Source organism: Achroia grisella, unplaced genomic scaffold (genome assembly GCF_030625045.1).
Source record: "Achroia grisella isolate CSIRO2021 unplaced genomic scaffold, CSIRO_AGI_Agris_v1 utg640, whole genome shotgun sequence".
In the NCBI taxonomy this organism is placed as follows: Eukaryota; Metazoa; Arthropoda; class Insecta; order Lepidoptera; family Pyralidae; genus Achroia; species Achroia grisella.
This window is the reverse complement of record NW_026712977.1, coordinates 963,462-981,466: the sequence shown is the minus strand read 5'-3', so window position 1 is coordinate 981,466 and position 18,005 is coordinate 963,462. Positions and strand designations below refer to the sequence as shown.

The 18,005-nt window shown below is 32.0% G+C and overlaps 2 protein-coding genes across 2 annotated transcripts in view; one reads left to right on the top strand and one right to left on the bottom strand.

Annotated features, from left to right (window-relative positions):
* Positions 1-18,005, bottom strand: part of LOC131849345 (dipeptidase 1-like) — a 185,058-nt gene that overhangs the window by 36,351 nt on the left and 130,702 nt on the right. The window contains exon 5 of the mRNA XM_059199407.1: positions 2,148-2,280. Within this exon, the coding sequence (XP_059055390.1) occupies positions 2,148-2,280 (133 nt within the window). The remainder of the gene's footprint in view (positions 1-2,147; positions 2,281-18,005) is intronic.
* LOC131849347 (uncharacterized) lies at positions 10,051-17,729 on the top strand. The gene is made up of 4 exons (XM_059199408.1): positions 10,051-10,177; positions 11,127-11,357; positions 15,911-16,202; positions 17,128-17,729. Exons 1-4 carry the CDS (start codon positions 10,068-10,070, stop codon positions 17,614-17,616), a joined length of 1,122 nt encoding a protein of 373 aa, XP_059055391.1. The 5' UTR covers positions 10,051-10,067; the 3' UTR covers positions 17,617-17,729.

The window sequence follows — 18,005 nt, the reverse complement described above, 5'->3', positions numbered from 1 at the left end:
ACAAACGAATGGTAGCGAAATTATATAAATCTTTTAAAACTTTTAGTTCTATTTTCTTGTCGAAAATATCTCATTCTGTGCGAAGCAAGTCCGTTTCGCTAGTGTATAATATAAATGTTCAGCAATTAGAAGATTGCATTCCTAAGGAGATTCCGTTTAATAATGCGCACCGCCTTCCCGAATATTACTTCCTATTTCTTTGTTTCGAATTATTTTACGAAGACTCATTTCGAAATTCAAAATAAATAATGAATTGTTTCTAAATTGTTGGAAGTTTTATTGGATTTTGCTTACGTAATGCATTTTCCGTGAGGATAAATTGTTTCTCACATAAATACGGAAGATTATCTGCTTTAGAATAGTAAACAAATACGAATATAATTCGTATCTACAAATACGAGTAATTGCTAATCATGGTTTATATTCAACTTTGATTAATACTCTATGTATAATATATCATTTGAAATTCTGACTACCTACATAATCATATTTGACTTTCATTTACCTTTCTTTTCATATGAAGTGTAATGAATAGGACGTAATTGTAATAAACTAATGCAGCCGGATAAAAAAACGCCACCTACCGAGTCTTATTACGTTTTCATCCAGGAAACAATTTAAATATATACAGAAAATTTAAAGCAATTCACTCTAGATTTTATCTTTGTCTATCAACTAAAGTATTTATACAAATACGAAAAGTGTGTTCGTCTTTTCATTCATTCGCCTTTTCACGTGTAAATGAATTTGAAATTTGGCGTGAATAAAACTTGTATCTCTATGATGGACAAGACTATCTATATCAAAAACAGCGGACTAAGTCGCGAGTAGCTACTTGTATTTGTACAATATCCTGAACCATTATATCTTCTGTCGTTTACACTAAATAAAATTTTATTGAAGTGACCAAAGACCGAGGATTCGTTAACTTAATTTAAGATCACCTTTATTTAAGCGTAGAATGCTTCTGCGCCTCCCGCCATTTTAATGAGTCCACCAGATGTTTTATCAACTTAATCTTTTACGAGACATTTGAGCGAAACAATTTTTATCGAGGTAGACTTTGTTGAAAGTTGTCTGTGTTTTTGCTATAAAGCAGCTTATTTTAATAGTTACATTGAAATAATACGTTGATAGCAGAAGGCTGGCTTGATGGTAAGATTCAATAGTGAAATTACAGGATACGGTGGCAAGACAATTTATTATTCGAAGCAACGCATGACTATGTGACTTGTACGAGTCAAAAATGGTATGTCAATACAATACTCGATAATCTTTTAAATACGAGCACCGTTCACTTGTTTAGCATTCCAATTAAAAATATGAGGCAATAAGTATGAAGTATCAATTGAAAGACAAGAATTTACTTACTTCACACATTTACACAGAAGAAAATTAATAGAATGTTCTCGAACAAAGTGACGCTAAATGGACGGACAATGACTAGATTAGTGACTAATTGTTTTACTGAGCGAGACAATTGCTTAGTAGCGACCGTTACTTGTTCTGAATTTTAAATAATATACATACAATCACGGTAGCTGAAGTGGAATTCTTGAGGCGTTCGAAACTAATTCGTAACTTTAAAAGTGAACTGGACTCGATAAAAAAAGACTGTACATTTCGTTAGGGAAGTTGATTTTGTATGTGTTTTTCTCGACTTTCTTGTTGTTATTTTAAGTTTAGATTAAAGTTTCTTTTATGGGGTATAACAATGAAAAGGCGGACCACTTTTCATATGATTTTGTACAACAGTAGTGGTAAATATACTATTACCGGTACTGGGATTACTAACAAAGTGAGAATACATAGATTATTTGTTACATACACCGGAATCGCATAGTGGAACAGTCTCACAAAGTTTATCACAGCAGATACCAAACACTACAGCCCAGACAGTTCTTGTAGCAGTAAAATTATAAAAACTCTGCATATAATGAGGAAGATTGATCATTTGATGAGAAATACTTGAATATTGATATTTTTTTACATCACACAAAATAGTCACTCAAAATGGTTACAAATTTTTATATTGAATATTGGACCCACGATCATTGATAAGAAAGCGGTGTGCTTGACTAGATCGCCAGTGGAGCTCCAAATTTTTTAAGTTAAACATTCCAATATGTGCATTTTATTGTACTCACCAGTAACAGAAGTGGCGAATTTGAAATGCTGAGGGTATTTATCTACCAGGCGACGGATGACATCAATCTGCTCCAGAGTCAGTTGAACGGCGTCTCTATTTTGAGTGGCGCATGGAACGAATGCAGACCAGAACTGTAACAAAATATAATTTTATAAACCTCCAAATTGCTATAGCTGCTTAATATTCTTAACTTATAGTAGTGCCCGCGGTTTATTTATGTCGTATGTGTTATACTGTTGTAGTTATAATATTGTTAAGTTTCATTCATTAGTTTTTGTATGAAAGAATGGTCTCGGTGCTCAGTGGTCTAGTTTATTCCTGTTGTAATACATAAATGTAACATTATTATTTTCTCATAGAGAGAGAAATGTAAATTTTAGTTATTTTGATAGCAGTTGTTCCAGTAGAGTATCTATACAACTTTGATAGCCATACGATTTACCGAAGGTAAACGACTATCGCAACTCACGAAAGTTTGCCGCGCCAGAGGTGTAACTAGTTCGTTGCTGATATTAAGTACTTAAATATTAATTTCGCTACTCTAATACGTTCTTTAAACTCAAATACAGCATGCAAGGAAGCTGCTTCGCAACAGCATTATGTGAGACAGTAACTTTGTGATAACAGTATCTTTGTCACAAAATATCCCTGAGGTAATAACTCGGAGCGTCAAAGCAGGATTGTTAAAATTATAGCACTATGCTAGACTATTATACTGTAGATAAGGTATGATGTTTGGTTTCAATAGATAAAGTTAGCGATCATGAAGGAGTTTGCATGATTCCAATGGAAAAGTAACGATCCATTTATAAATATGTAGTACCCGTTTAAAAATGAATTATGCAAAAGATTGTAATATTGAAAGGAGCGAGTTGGTTCCCAAAGGGATCTGAACAATGTATTCATGCAGTGCTGGGGTAGGATGAACAAAATCAATTTTGTTAGCCGTATGGATTCCTGGCATTTATCTCTGGGTTCGTATATTTTTATATAATAATATTTTGTACGTGAGGCACACACTAACTCGATTCTTGGCAGGAAAATCGGCAAATCTTTCTTAGTTTCCGTTGGCGTTTGATGTGAATCTAGGAAGCTTAAACGTATTGCCTTATACTGTTGAGGTGATTTCAAACCGTGCTCTTTATGGGTTTAAGGTTTTCGCACTTCAAAGAAAAATGAATCCTGGATGCAGCAGTCGTTGTTAATATTACTGGGACTTGTGATAAAGTCACGTTACAGGTGGCTTTTAAATTTTATTCTGTTTGACATGTATAAGTAAAGGCAATAATATACCTATTAAAGTTATAAATTGTAAAAACTATTATTATGTATTATAACTACATATTATTTCATTTAACAAGGGATGGATTCTTATTAGTTTTTAAAGTATATTTCTAATAAGACTTTATTTATCATAATCGAAATTTAATTCTACATGAATAAATATATTGTGTCTGTCAGCCTGTGTATCGCTATCTGCTTTTTATATTGCATAAAATATTAACATAATTATATATAATTCCAATTCTTTCTTTATTCAAAATATTCAAAAATTTTTTAAGGGTTCACTTAAGGGTGAAATGAGCACAGCCGCCCCTTAGCACACACAACACTATGGGAATTGCAAGTGCGTTGCCGGTCTTTTAAAAGGAATACGCTCTTTCCTTGGTTTCAATGCCATAGCTGGAATGTGATTACACAATTTCGTTGTACGTGGCAAAAAAAATAAAGTACATGTATAATTGCTTCAACTTCTTCGAGTTAAAGTTAGGAAAAATAATATTATTTTTACGTTTGTTTCTCTCATTATTCTATGAATTCGTTATTATACGTTTCAGTGAAAAGCACAGTTGGACAAAACTCATTATGAAATTGAGGAAAACATTGTTTCAATTTAATAGACTAAAGTTTTAAGCTCAGTAACACAATACGTTTACAAGAGAAATACGGCCAATTACCTAACCAGCAAAGTTTGTTAAAAACGTTACATTCCGAATGACAACGATAATACCGTAAAATATTCCCTTGCTCCGTTAAATTCATATTTACTTTTTAATCCCAAGTTTCCAGTAATTGCTTATTTATATGGGTAATAGTAATAAAACACACACTAACCATTATTGGTTAACAAGTAAGAGACCATAATACCAATACTAACGATAAATTTATGTATATATTTTTAACATGTCTCATTTATATTAGTGCATCGCCAATTCTCTAGTTTTACTGGTAGATAACGCCGAACAAGGTGTTAAGTCCACCATGTATACACATTATTTTTGTGCATTGAAGTTAATTAAATAACCATCCCTTCTTTAGAGGAGATACGAGATTTTTAAAACAATAAAGAGCTATAATAAAGCTTCGGACTTATTCGGAGATAAATTTGGAGAACTATATTCTTTGGAATGTCTTTTAGGTCTATTTGATTCTCCCAGCATATTTTATTTCTTTCTCTGTCTGTAAAGGTGAATGTCATTTTCTTGTACTACCAAGGTCATACCAGCGTCGGAACAATCCTCATTCTCACTTTCGCCTTCGAAAAATAGTAGACAAGAAATTTGTCGAATATTTTTCGCAGATGATCGATCCATACATGAATAGAAAGATGTGAGAGAAAATAGTTCTTCTCCATCTTTCTCTCATTTCAATTATTTTTTACAACTATATGAGTAATAATATACCTGCGTGAATAGCCAAGTGTTACACAATTCACACAGCTTTACTAAGTTTCAGTCTAAGCAGATCTTGTAAATTTACTAATTTATATATTACCATATATAACTTTCAATATACACATCCATAAGAATATAAAAAATCATACTCAAAAACACAAAGTTTCTATTGTGAGAGAATCGAATTCGCCACTATTTGAAGCAATACGGTATGCTAAACCTCTGGGTTACTGAGGACACCGCATTTACTGAATACTCTATCTATGGTTCCAATCGTCGTATTCTTTAATTAGTTCTCCAAAAATGTTACGCTTATTTTCCTGTGCAGCTACAGATAAAAAAGTAATTAAAGTTACAAAATGTCTGTCGGTTGTTGTATAATAGAAAAGTAATTATGTTCTATGAAAGTTTAGAGAGACAGATTGTTTTTGGCGTGTTCGTAATAATATGTCCTTTCAAAACATTTGTTTGCAAAATTAGAAACGCTCTGTTCGAGCTTCTGTTTGTTCATAACTGGTGCCGGTAAGGCTGTGTTTACATGTTCCAATATGTTGCGAATGACCTGCAAGTCTACTCCGAAATTTAATCTCAGTATCAATTTCAATCTAATCCATTTTAATACTGTTATTTCTATACGTTCGGCTATATTACGGCTGCATCAAATAAATCGATAATTATGTCAGTTTGTTCATTGAATTCAAAGTTTGAAATTAGTTCATATCTTTATATCAATACAACAAAGTTAGATTTCACAGTAGATTTGTAATTTATAAAAATACTAGCTGTGCCCGCGGCTTCGTCCACGTGAAATTTATAGTCTATGTGTTATTCTAATGTATAAGCAATATTACTGTAAAGTTTCATCAAAATCCGTTTCGTAGTTTTTGTGTGAAAGTGTATCAAATCGTTTCATCCATATTTACGTACTTTCGCGTTTATAATATTAATAATAACATAAATAATGTTATATGTAAAATTATATATTCTACTTTTGGAATGAATTCTGCGTTAATCAGGTTGAATACTGCTACCATGTATAATTTTAAGCTAAATAATATTGGCTTCCAGAAGGTCACACTAGCCGTGGTCAACGAATGGGCTAAACTACAGCTATGTCGATGTCAGTCAGCAATTTGTTTATCTACCGTCATTAGATCATCCAACGAATAGACAAGATCTGGTTAAATATACATTAGTTGGGTCTCCGCCTTCCGCCACACGTATAACTTGGTTGATAGAATTGTAATTAAATTAATATAAAAAAAACATATTTTAAGTGAAACTTAATACAATATTATCAAAGTTAGTGAAAGACGCAACCAACTTTATTAGACCGTTTCAAGATTAGTTACTATTTTTTTTAAGTACCTACTAATTAATTTATACAGTTCTCCAATAACAGTAATATCTCAAGACAATTGACACAACGCCATGTAGTCCCAAGTTAAGCAGAGCTTGCATTACTGGTACTGTACTTGGTACTAGAGAACTGATATAAATACATGGATGCATTTTTTTTTGTAAATAAATATATATTATACATAGAAAACATCCAAACCAATACAAATAATCATATTCATAAATATTTGTACCGAGCGAGGAATCGAACCCGCGACTATCTGATAGTAAAGCGGTATGCCACTGAAGCTGACTATATTCTCAGTATATTTATATCTTCTAGGTATAGATAGTGAATGGTTACACTTTCATTACATATACAGTTAAAATTACGGAACGGTGAATAACAACCATACTTCATTATTAAATTATAGATCTTACATATTGTTGTGCAAAGTACGTACGTACTAAAGAAACTAGCGCAACCTGGAACTAGTTCCTAAGATTTATGGACCCAAACAAACAAACTTCCTCTTAAGGATGGAATATCCAAGTTACTGCAAACATTTATACACAGTCTTTCATTTTGAATCAGTTCGGTTACATTTATTTATATATAGAATATATATGTTATTGTACTTTTGAATGGCGTACAATATGATTCCTCCTGTCTCTCCCTCAGATTAATTTACCTGATGGTGAGGGTGAACCATTGTCTCAATATATCAACTACGGACATCACATCATAATGTGACATCTGTGATGCCTCATAACTAAGATATCATGCCTCCTATCCTGTAATTTAATTACCCAATTGCACCCTATATCGAAAACCCGTCTATGAAAGTATGAGACTGATGTACACGAACGCATATGATTTTTCAGTAATATATTTTTTTCTTTTAGTAATATGTATAATAAATAATAATCGGATTATGAAATCCACAATAATAATATCTTCACATAACGCAACCTCTTCCACACTTGGCTAAGGCCCGTCTGGGTGAGTGTGAGTATGTGAAGAGAAAAGAAAAGTACCATAAAAATAATAACTTTAATAATTATTATTTAAAAATAAAAATATCTCAGGACAATTCACACAGCGTCATCTAGTCCCAAGCTAAGCAGAGCTTGTGTTATGGGTACTAGACAACTGACATAAATATTTTATTGTAAATAAATACATATCATACATAGCAAACACCCAGTCCGATACAAACAATCATACTCATGAATACAAACGATTGTACTGTGCGAGGAATCGAATCCACGACTATCGCATAGTAAAGCGGGGTACTAAACCATTAGACCACGGAGGCTGTCAAATGGATTTTATGTCTAAATGTTTCTCTGCTCACTTGTCATAATACCGAAATATAAGATTCCGTGTTCTTGAATTTATATCTGCTTTTAGAAGCACAGACTATTTGTCCTATGAAACTTGGCATTGTTATTGTGTGCTTCACTCAATCAATCGTTTTATTTCATTTATTTATCGACGGCATTGGCACTTTACGTCCGATGGTCATAGGTTCGATTCATTATTGTATTTATAAGTATGGTTGTTTGTGCCGGTCTGTATTCTTAATGTATTTTATGTATGTATTTACAGAAAAATATATCAAGTATTTATATAAGTTATCTAGTAACCATAACACAAGCATATTTTTTAATTTGTTGTACCACCGGTATTATAATCCCTCTGATTTTTATATAGAACATATACAAACGAGCTTGCGGTATATTCACAATAACAGGGGTATTACAAGTGAGTTGCCCCGGCCTATTATGAAGGAATAAAATCTTTCCTTGAGTGTTTCAATAACGTATCGGTCCGGAAATAATATTCTTGGAAGGTAATTCCACATGAAAATGAATAATAGGATTATAAATTATTGAATTAGTATATTTTTAATTAGCTCAACAGCAAACTGGCTGTGAAGAAGTAGTGAAATCCCTCTGTTATTAGATAAACCGTCCACAATCGTACAAATTATACAAAATTCCATTAAACTTATTTTCAGTCTCGGTAATAGATGTACTAGTCTATAGAAATTGCTTTTTAATTAATAATATGGCAGTGAAATTGCAGGAATAGCATTGCCGGCTTTGCCAGCCTTCCTCTACAATAACTCTATCTATTAAAAAAACCGCTTCAAAATCCGTTGCGTAGTTTTAAAGATTTAAGCATACGTTGTCACAGACAGCGACAGCGACTTTATTTTATACTATTTAATAATGACTATGACAGTGAAATAATGAATATGCAGGAATATAAGTAGCACCTTTGTTCTAAGAATCGTTAACGTATGAGAAATACTATGATTGAGCAATTTAGAATACATGAATTCATTAATAAAGAATTAGTTAAAAGTCTTCTAGTTTAAGTTTTATTTATAACTAGTTAATCGCCCTGGCTTTGCACAGCTGTATATGTATTATATATATAAACCTTCCTTTTGAATAAAAAAATAAACCTCTTCAAAATGCATAGCGTAGTTTTAAAGATTTAAGCATACATAGGGACAGACAGCGGCAGCGACTTTGTTTTATACTATTTAATGACGATGATGATGAGTAATGATAATGATTCAATGTGTAGTCTTCGTATATTTTAGTCTTTTATATATTTATCAGTTATACATCACACACACACACACACACACATACAAACACACACACAACTATAAAAGTATAAACAAATTCATCAGATGTCATATAAGATAGTAAAAATTGAAGTACATCAAAGCTACGTAAAAATTGTGTACTTGAACCAACCATTGTGGAAGGAAATAACATCTGTAACACAGGGATTCCCTAGTACAGATATACAGTTACGGCCTATAAATTAGTGACATTTTGTAAAAATTAATAAATATATTATTATTATTATATTATTAAGTATAATAATGGCATTTACAGTACAACAAATATTATAGTAGTTATAACTATAGTCCATTCTATATTCCCAATACGTATTATATCGCTATCAAGCATTCCATATTGTAGTACATCTATATGCAAAATGTCAACGTAATTCATTATGCAGTTCAATCATGATTGTGTAATAAACATTCAAATCATATTTTGTATGCTGCTACTCTTATATTAAATAGTAATTACTAATTACATGCTACTTGGTCTGGTCTTGGTATCACATTTTCACCGTTTTTATAACAATTTTCATTGTAGCTCCGCTTCTATTAGTCGCTTCTTCTAGTGGTTGCCTATAGTTTTCCTCAATAAAAGTGTTTCCAACAGTAACAATGTATGAGAGTCAATTAATTCTACACCATTCAATTTTCTTTATATTACTACAAATAGATAAGCGTGCAGATATAACGTAGTGCAGGCAGCAATTGTAAATAAAAATAGGACTTTAGAACTTATATCTTTATACCAAACGTTACACAAAAATATAATAATGCTTCTAACACAGTTTTGAGAGAATACCAAATTTTCACCTCAAACATGTTTAGCTTGTTAGGAAAATCTTATTACAATATTGTCTAGCGTCTGATTCTTATATTGTATATTATACTTAGATGTATCAGAAAATTAATACAGAACTCACAATTTGCCGACTTTTTTTATAAAAGAGTGTGTATTATAGAAACATATTAAAGTCTATAAACCGTAGAGTTTTGTGCATATTTTTTTTAAATGGTGTTGTTAAACCGCATACCACATATAATAATTCAATATGAATTTATTGCCAGTAACGGCTATTTATCTTTTATAAAAAATATATTTATGAACATGTCTGGCACTGAGTAAGATTTCAACCTACATCCCTTATTTTGCTGTAACGTTGCAAACCATTTATCACTGTCAGTATTTAATACGAAAATCTAGTAGGCTGTTATTGGACATACCCCAAATATTTGTCAATATTCATCGCAAAAATGTCCAAAGATGATATTGGGGTAGTGATTGACGCTGGATCGCAGTATACAAAGGCTGGATTCTCAGCAGACACATTTCCTAGATGCGTTGTGCCTACTGTAGTTGGGAGGTATGCTAATGCTATTGTGAGATCAAACTTGTGTTCACACATCAGTGCACGCGACTGTACATACAATGCATACATAAATATATCGCTATGATTGTAATCTAGTATGGAATTGTCAGAAGTTTATTGATGGTATTTTTTATACATATTCGTTAGTTGTTGTATTTTTTTAATAAAGTAAAAATAGATAAATATGCATATATTTTATATGACTATTTATTTATTTTTACTTTAGTAAAAAATACAATGTGATAAGTATTACAGTTATGTTTATGTTGAAGTAATTGCTGAAGAGTTAGAAATCAATATAAAATAATAATAATCAAGCCAATTCATACAGCGCCGTCTAGATCCAAGTTCAGCTAGTTAAAGCTTGTGTTATGGGTACTGATACAAATAAATATATATTTAAATATATACACATTATACATAGACACCCAGACCAATAAAAACAATGATACTCATGAATACAAATGTTAGTGCCGTGCGAGGAATCGAACCGGCGACCATCGGAAGTAAGGGGTTACTAAACCGACCCACCGAGGCCGTCAAATATTATGATTTCCTAAAGTGATACCAATGTTATAGATGGAGTAGTGCTCACACACGACCTAACAGTACACACTGGTGAGACAGCAGTGGAAGATGATAAGAATGACGTTAGGTCGCTTAACCGATTAAGGCAAATTCAATAAGAATTAACGACGATAGTTTCCAGAAGGAAGTGAATGGAGGTCGACCTGTTCAATATACATTGCAATGGAGCTATTAACCCCTATTACTAATAAAACCCTCCCACGAAATGAGTATTGCTGTCTTAATATTATAAACTAAAATTTGTGTGCATGTATGAAAGATTGTTTGTTAATCTATTTTAGGTATGGATCACATTCTATACTAACAGATTACAGATTATAGCTACATACAAATATTTTTATCAAACTGTTTTTAGATTTCGTCGCGCTGGTCTTCTTGACGGGATTCCAACAATTTATTGTGGGGCAGATGCGGTACGAAACAGGGGCATATCTCATCTAACATGGCCGGTGCGAGATGGTTTGATCCAGGATTGGGACGAGATGGAGAAACTTTGGCATTATGTATTTTATAAACATCTCCACGTCCCTCCTGATGAAGCCAGGATAATGCACGCTGTTCATCCTTTAATGGAACGAAAGGACAAGTAATTATGTTTTGTTTATACATTTCCATCTTACTAACAATATAAACGCGAATCTTTATAAGTATGGATTGATAAATTAATAGTTGGATGTATGTTCCTCTTTCATCCAAAAACTACTTTACGGATTTTACTATATTTTATTGGTACTCATTACACAATCTTTGCTTATCTTGGGACTAGATGGCGCTATGCAAATTGTTAAGATTACTATTATTATTACATACACAATTATTATTGTCACGGTTAAATGGATCCTAATAAAATTTGACACACAGACAGATTGTATTAGGAAAATATAGTACATATATATTAATATAAAGCAGACGAAATTGCTATAAATAAATAAAAACAAATATTCGTTTGAATTCTACACCATTTATCGACATAGGATTTACTTCAATTTGTGTACATGACGACGTTATAGCTTCTTGTAACCATCATCTAGATGGACTGATATCTTATACATTGTCTAATATATCGTATTGATAGAATCATTCCCGATGGCGACATATAGTAATTTGATGCTATCGGCAAGCACAATACAGCATAATTGATTGTACTGACGTGCAGTTGACACCTGAGTGATTGCAACACCAGGAACAATGACTGTTAATTGGTGCAACCTGCCGCCGTCGAGTTAATTAATGGCACATTCAATGCAAAGTCTCGACGTTAATGTTCAAATCAGGACGAAATTAGATTTTGCAAAATCATACGCAAATTACTTTCTCTTTATATTGAAATATACATGTATTTAAGATATGGAAATAGCAAAAAGATTAGTCGATATGGCAGCTACCTTGGACAAAGAATTAGTCTAGCTATTTAAAGGGGGAACGCTGTCACTATCTTTGAAACCTTGTTTTAAAGGATTCCTTTTAATAATATATGTTTGTTATTGTATTATATCTTTTAAGCTTTTTAGTTTTAGGTTCATTATTCTAGTATTATATATATTTCTGTGTAAATAAATTATGATTTTAATTAGCCGTGTGAATGCTAGATATATATTTTATGTGTTAATCTACCTACATGTATATAAATAAATATCACAAATATTCACTTATACAATAATAGTGTAACCTATTGTTTTTTTTAAGGAAACTTAGATAATTTTAAGTGTAATGTATGTATCTAATAATATAATATATACTTTAAATATGTCTATTTTAAATGCGAAATTGTGGCTGTCTGTTGTATTTTCACGACCAAGGACTAAATGAATGTTAAATAAACCAGATGTGTAAATTTATTATATCGTGTGGTCTATACAGCCTATGTGGCAGAATAATATTACGATCGAAAATAACACACGTTATATACCTATATACGACTACAAGCAATATAAATACACATAGATATACTAGCTGTGCACGCGGTTTTACCTGCGTTAAATTTCAATAAAAAAGTATGGTTTATGTATTATTCTCAAGTAAGTAGTTTCAAGTATCAAACTCACAAACTTTTGCGTTTATAATATTATTAAGATAAATCCACGAAACGTAATAATGTAAGTTTAAAACAACTATATCAGTGAATTGTTAACATTTAACTACTGTTTGTTATCAAATGAAGTCGCGAGAATTAGTTAGTGAAGATAGGAAAATAAGTCTCCCTTCTTAGTTATGGTAATAAATGGGAGTATATATCCAGACAGTTCGTATAGTGGCCATCTTGCAGGAAGTTGGACAATACACTGTAGTTTTATTGGTCCAACTTATTCGATTATGTAAATATAGGAAGATTTAATCCAATTTCCAATACTTTGGCAGTTCGAATACGTCCGGACGGACGTAATATATTCCAACTTGGATTTCACATGAAATATTAAATAGTCTTGCCTTATATTATACTAGCTGTGATCAGTGACTTTGTCTGATTTTTTAAAGTTAAAATATAGCGTAGATATCTTCACTTCAAATTTTCTTAACATTTAACTGAAAGAGTACCTAACAGCCAGACAGACACACATCCGCATTTGTATTATTGTATAAAATAAGCTATTTCTCGCGCCTTTGTCGCCTTTATACTATACGCCCTTAAGATACAGTGTATCTTCCTGCAAAATTTTATTAGAATTTGTTCAGCAGAGTTTAGATGAGAATGTATCACAAACAAATGAAAAATGGGGAATGTCATGAGCCAATGTATTTAACAAAAAGATTACTCTTTATATATAAGCACCTATTTATTATATTAATAATAATAACAATTAAAAAAGCCATCTAATCCGACTCTAACCAGAGCTTGTGTTTTAGTTCAATTATGTTTTCTATGCATACATAATATATATATATTAAACATCCGGATCAAGACAAATAATATACTCATGAGTACAAATTTTGCGAGAAATCGAACCCGCGAGCATTGGAAATAAAGCGGCGTGTTAAACCGCTAGACCACCGAGGCCGTATATATACTTCCTAATATTATAAATGTAAGTGTGTCTGTCTGTTTGTTAGTTTATTACCCTTTCGCGAACTAAAACTCTATAGTAATGTTAATGAAATTTGACATGTTATGTTTATGTTTAATGATTTTCGCTAATAGATTTTACGATTGTATCATGAGGAATATCTCATATAAAGAAAAATAGAGTAACAACTAGTGTGCTAAACTACCTAGATCGTAATAAAAGACCTTTAACATTTAACTTCTCCTTTTGACTTAAGTCTATGTATCTATTGATTGCTTTTACTGACTCAGAATGAATTTTAAAAGGAGAAAAATGTTTATAAAACAAGCTGTTTGGCGGCGGAAGTAGGTTAATCTGAGATACTCATGCAGACAACTTTTTAGTCTACCTCTAGTAAATTTATTTTTGACTTAAGTCTATGTATCTATTGATACATAGACTTAAGTCAAAAGGAGAAGTTTGGATTATATTCGTACTCACATATTGCTATTGCAATAGCAATATGTGAGTACGAATATAATCCTAGACGAGCCGCAGTCAGAGTCATTCAACTGTCGACTCCGACAATCCTGGTGAACGCAACACTTGATATATCGTTCAGTGTATTTGAAGCCAATGTGTCATGCGTGAACTATCGTTGTTTATCGGTTTAACTTGGTTTGTTATCGATATGTCTATAAAGAATCAGTCAGAAGTGTAAAATACTATGGAAAGTTTCATTCCACTCTGTAAACATGACTTCTTGAAGTTTATAAGTCTACTTCTAGCGACTTAACACACAGTTTACAATTGCGGGTAGCATTCCCATACAATACAAACTTTATTTTGTATTATTGTGTATAAATATATCACTTCGGTCATTTTTTATATATTTTTATTCAAGTAATTCTATATAAAGATAATGTTCTAGTTCAGATTTTATCAGTTCTTCTAAACTGAATACAACCTAATGGAATTTAACGTTTGGAATAGTATCGATATGTTTTTTTATGTGCAGAAGTAGTAAAGAATGTCCTACTATGAATAAATGATTTTCTTTAACTAATAGTACTTATATTACAAAGCTCTTAATTCGGATCTAGATGACGCTATCTGAATTGGGTTGGGTTATATTATATTACAATCTTTCTCCCTCTCGCCTTCGACTTACTTCTCTAATTTCTTATTATTATAGCGTAGTAAACTACTAGGTCGTGATTTCGTATGTACATAAGTATAAAGTTATAAATTTTCTTGCATTTATGTGGATCATGCGGTCCGCAGCAATCCTTGGCTCTCTTCCACTTTACATTTACTTTATGGCTGTTTTTATAGTCACAACCGCAGACAGACTTCTGTTACATTCAACCGTCTTAAAAAGTTGAATGTTTTCAATCGACCGCATTCCTTGTAATAGGAGCACAACCTATAAAGTTTTTAATTCATCAATTGACTTTTATATGACAGTTTGTATCATTACCCAGTGGTAACATGCTCAAAATTATTATTTAAAAACAAAAACTTTCAACAATTGAACTGTGGTGTACTGACTATATAAATAAATAAAATTTATAATAATAAATTACAAAAAATATTTGATGCAGAAGAATTTTTAAACCTTATAGATTGTAAGCAATATTTTCAAGATTGTGCTTTAATAAAAAAATCTTTATAGTATTTGCATCCGTATAAAGCCAGAACAGACTGTCAATCGTCAGTAAAATATCCGCCATTAGACATTATTCCGTAATCTAAATCACCCTTCAAAATAAGTTTGAATTATTTATATATAAATTATTTCTAAAATTATAATACCATTTAATATTTCATGACCTTCCCAGGAACTGTAGGAGGCTTAATAAATAATAACTTGACTTAATCTTATTAAATAATAATGTTCTATGAAGGCCCAGAGCGTACCTTAATTAACAAAATGTAATATAAATACCGATACTTTGTTCAAAGTGAGAAGTGTCTTGGTGGAAAGGTGAAATATGGTAGTGAGCAAATTTATTAAAAATAACGTAAAATAAATACATGTACAGTCGTATTGATTACCTCCTCCATTTTTTAAGTCGGTTGAAAAAGTCTGACACTTATGCATTCGCATCTCGACTGTTTTGTTGTTTTAGGCGTTTACATTTCAACTTACTTTCAGGGAAAAGATGGCGGAAATATTATTCGAGACGTTCGCTATTAGTGGGTTATATTTGGCGAAATCCCCCGCTTTAGTACTTCACGCTAGCGGAAAAACGTCAGGGGTTGTTTGGGAGAATGGATATTCATGTTCATACGCCGCTCCTGTGTTTGAAGGGTTCCCCTTGAACTATTCCACGATTACCTCTCAGCTGTCCGGCGAGGCATTAACAGCTCGCCTTCAAACACTGATGGCCGCCAACGGGTACTCATTCACGACAGCCATTGAACGAGAGTTGTTGAATCAAATAAAGGTTAATTACTATTCCAGATATGTACGCTTTGAATATATAGATTAGTACACCAGATACTAGAAATGTAATATAAATATAGACTAGAAGGAGTGTTTAGTTAAATACTGTTTTTGAATTCTAGATTATGGGTTCAGAGCGTTTATTCTATTTAGAATTCATATTAATATTGTATGCTATATAATGTAGTGTATATATTTACATATATTTATTCCATTTTTTTCCTGAAATATTTTGGAAACTAGTCCTGAACTGAGTTAGAGCTGAGTCAATACTCGTATATGTATTAGATCAACAACCAATATCTAGATATCGAACAATACGCAAACCACGTATGAGATATTGCTGATATATTACACGATATCAACGTGACATGCATGTTGATTGTACATAAACACTAGATAATACCAACATATTATTAAAATCAATAAAAATATAATGTTCATACCGATATATAGATATTGAAACACATGTAACGAACCTAATTCCGATATTTGTTACACAAAACAAGACGTACTCGTAGATACAATTCAATACCTACATAACATGTAATACATCCCTTTAATCATTGTTTTATGACTTATCTTATATATAAAATTCTCGTGTCACAGTTTTCGTTCCCATACTACTCCGATACGGCTTGACCGATTCTCATGAAATTTTGTGAGCGGATTGAGTAGGTCTGAGAATCGGCCAACATCTATTTTTCATCCCCCTAAATGTTAGGAGTAGTCCACCCCTAAATTTTTTTTTTATTTTTTAGACAAAATTTTTAGTTTCTATTTTTTTATGATACAACATACAAAAATACATATAATCCTAAATTTTCACCCTTCTATCATCAACCCCTATTTTTTAATAGCGTTATTAATTTATATGGCAAAACAACGTTTGCCGGAACAGCTAGTAATATATAATATTCGACCAGGTCGATGTATGCTACATATCTCAAGATTACGCAGCCGAAATAAAATCATCATCAAGCGAAAACAAGGTTCGCTACGATCTCCCTGATGGGCAACATGTGCTTCTCGGGGATGAGCGTTTCCAATGTCCTGAAGTCATGTTCCAACCTGCCCTCGCAGGTCTTAACTGTCAGAGCGTCACAGATACGATATGCTCAAGTATAACCAAATGCGATGAAGATTACAGAACGTTGTTTTACAACAATATCGTTATATCTGGCGGATCAAGTAAGTTTCCCGGTTTGTCTAAACGTTTATTAGCTGAATTGACTTTGAAACCGAAGACTTTGGCCAAAGTCAACGTTAATGTTGATGGTATACCAAATAGACAGTACGCCACCTGGGTTGGTGGATCGCTTTTAGCTTCTCTCGGGTCTATGAAGGGTTTTTGGCTAACTAGTGAGGAATACGAGGATGCTGGTTCGGATCGCGTTAGTTATAAATTCTTTTGAAGAGAAATGCGGTTGGCCGTTTGCCCGGAATCGATTACAAAAGTGTTTGCTATCTGGGTGTTATCGTTAGATGTGCAGAATATGGACTGACCCACATATTATTTTGTTTTAAAGTACAATGCAATATAAAATTATTAGCTTAATTAATTTTTCTAATAACAATGTTTTAATTTAATTATAAGTATTATAATTTACGATTGGTAGAAGTTTTATTTTAAATTAAGAGAATAAACATTGATTTATCTATGTTATACACAGTGAAATATAAGTTACTCTATAGACAGCTAAATGTGAGCAATATAAGTCGATGTCACTGGCAACACTGAGGAAATTAAATGATTTTTTTTAAATATTTTGTTAACTATTATCCATTCGAATATACGAACTAC

Coding starts and splice junctions, on each gene's coding strand:
- LOC131849347 (XM_059199408.1), top strand. CDS start 10,068: ATGTCCAAAGATGATATTGGGGTAGTGATTGACGCTGGATCGCAGTAT. Junction 10,178..11,126: donor GTGCCTACTGTAGTTGGGAG/GTATGCTAATGC, acceptor AACTGTTTTTAG/ATTTCGTCGCGCTGGTCTTC. Junction 16,203..17,127: donor AGTTGTTGAATCAAATAAAG/GTTAATTACTAT, acceptor ATATTCGACCAG/GTCGATGTATGCTACATATC.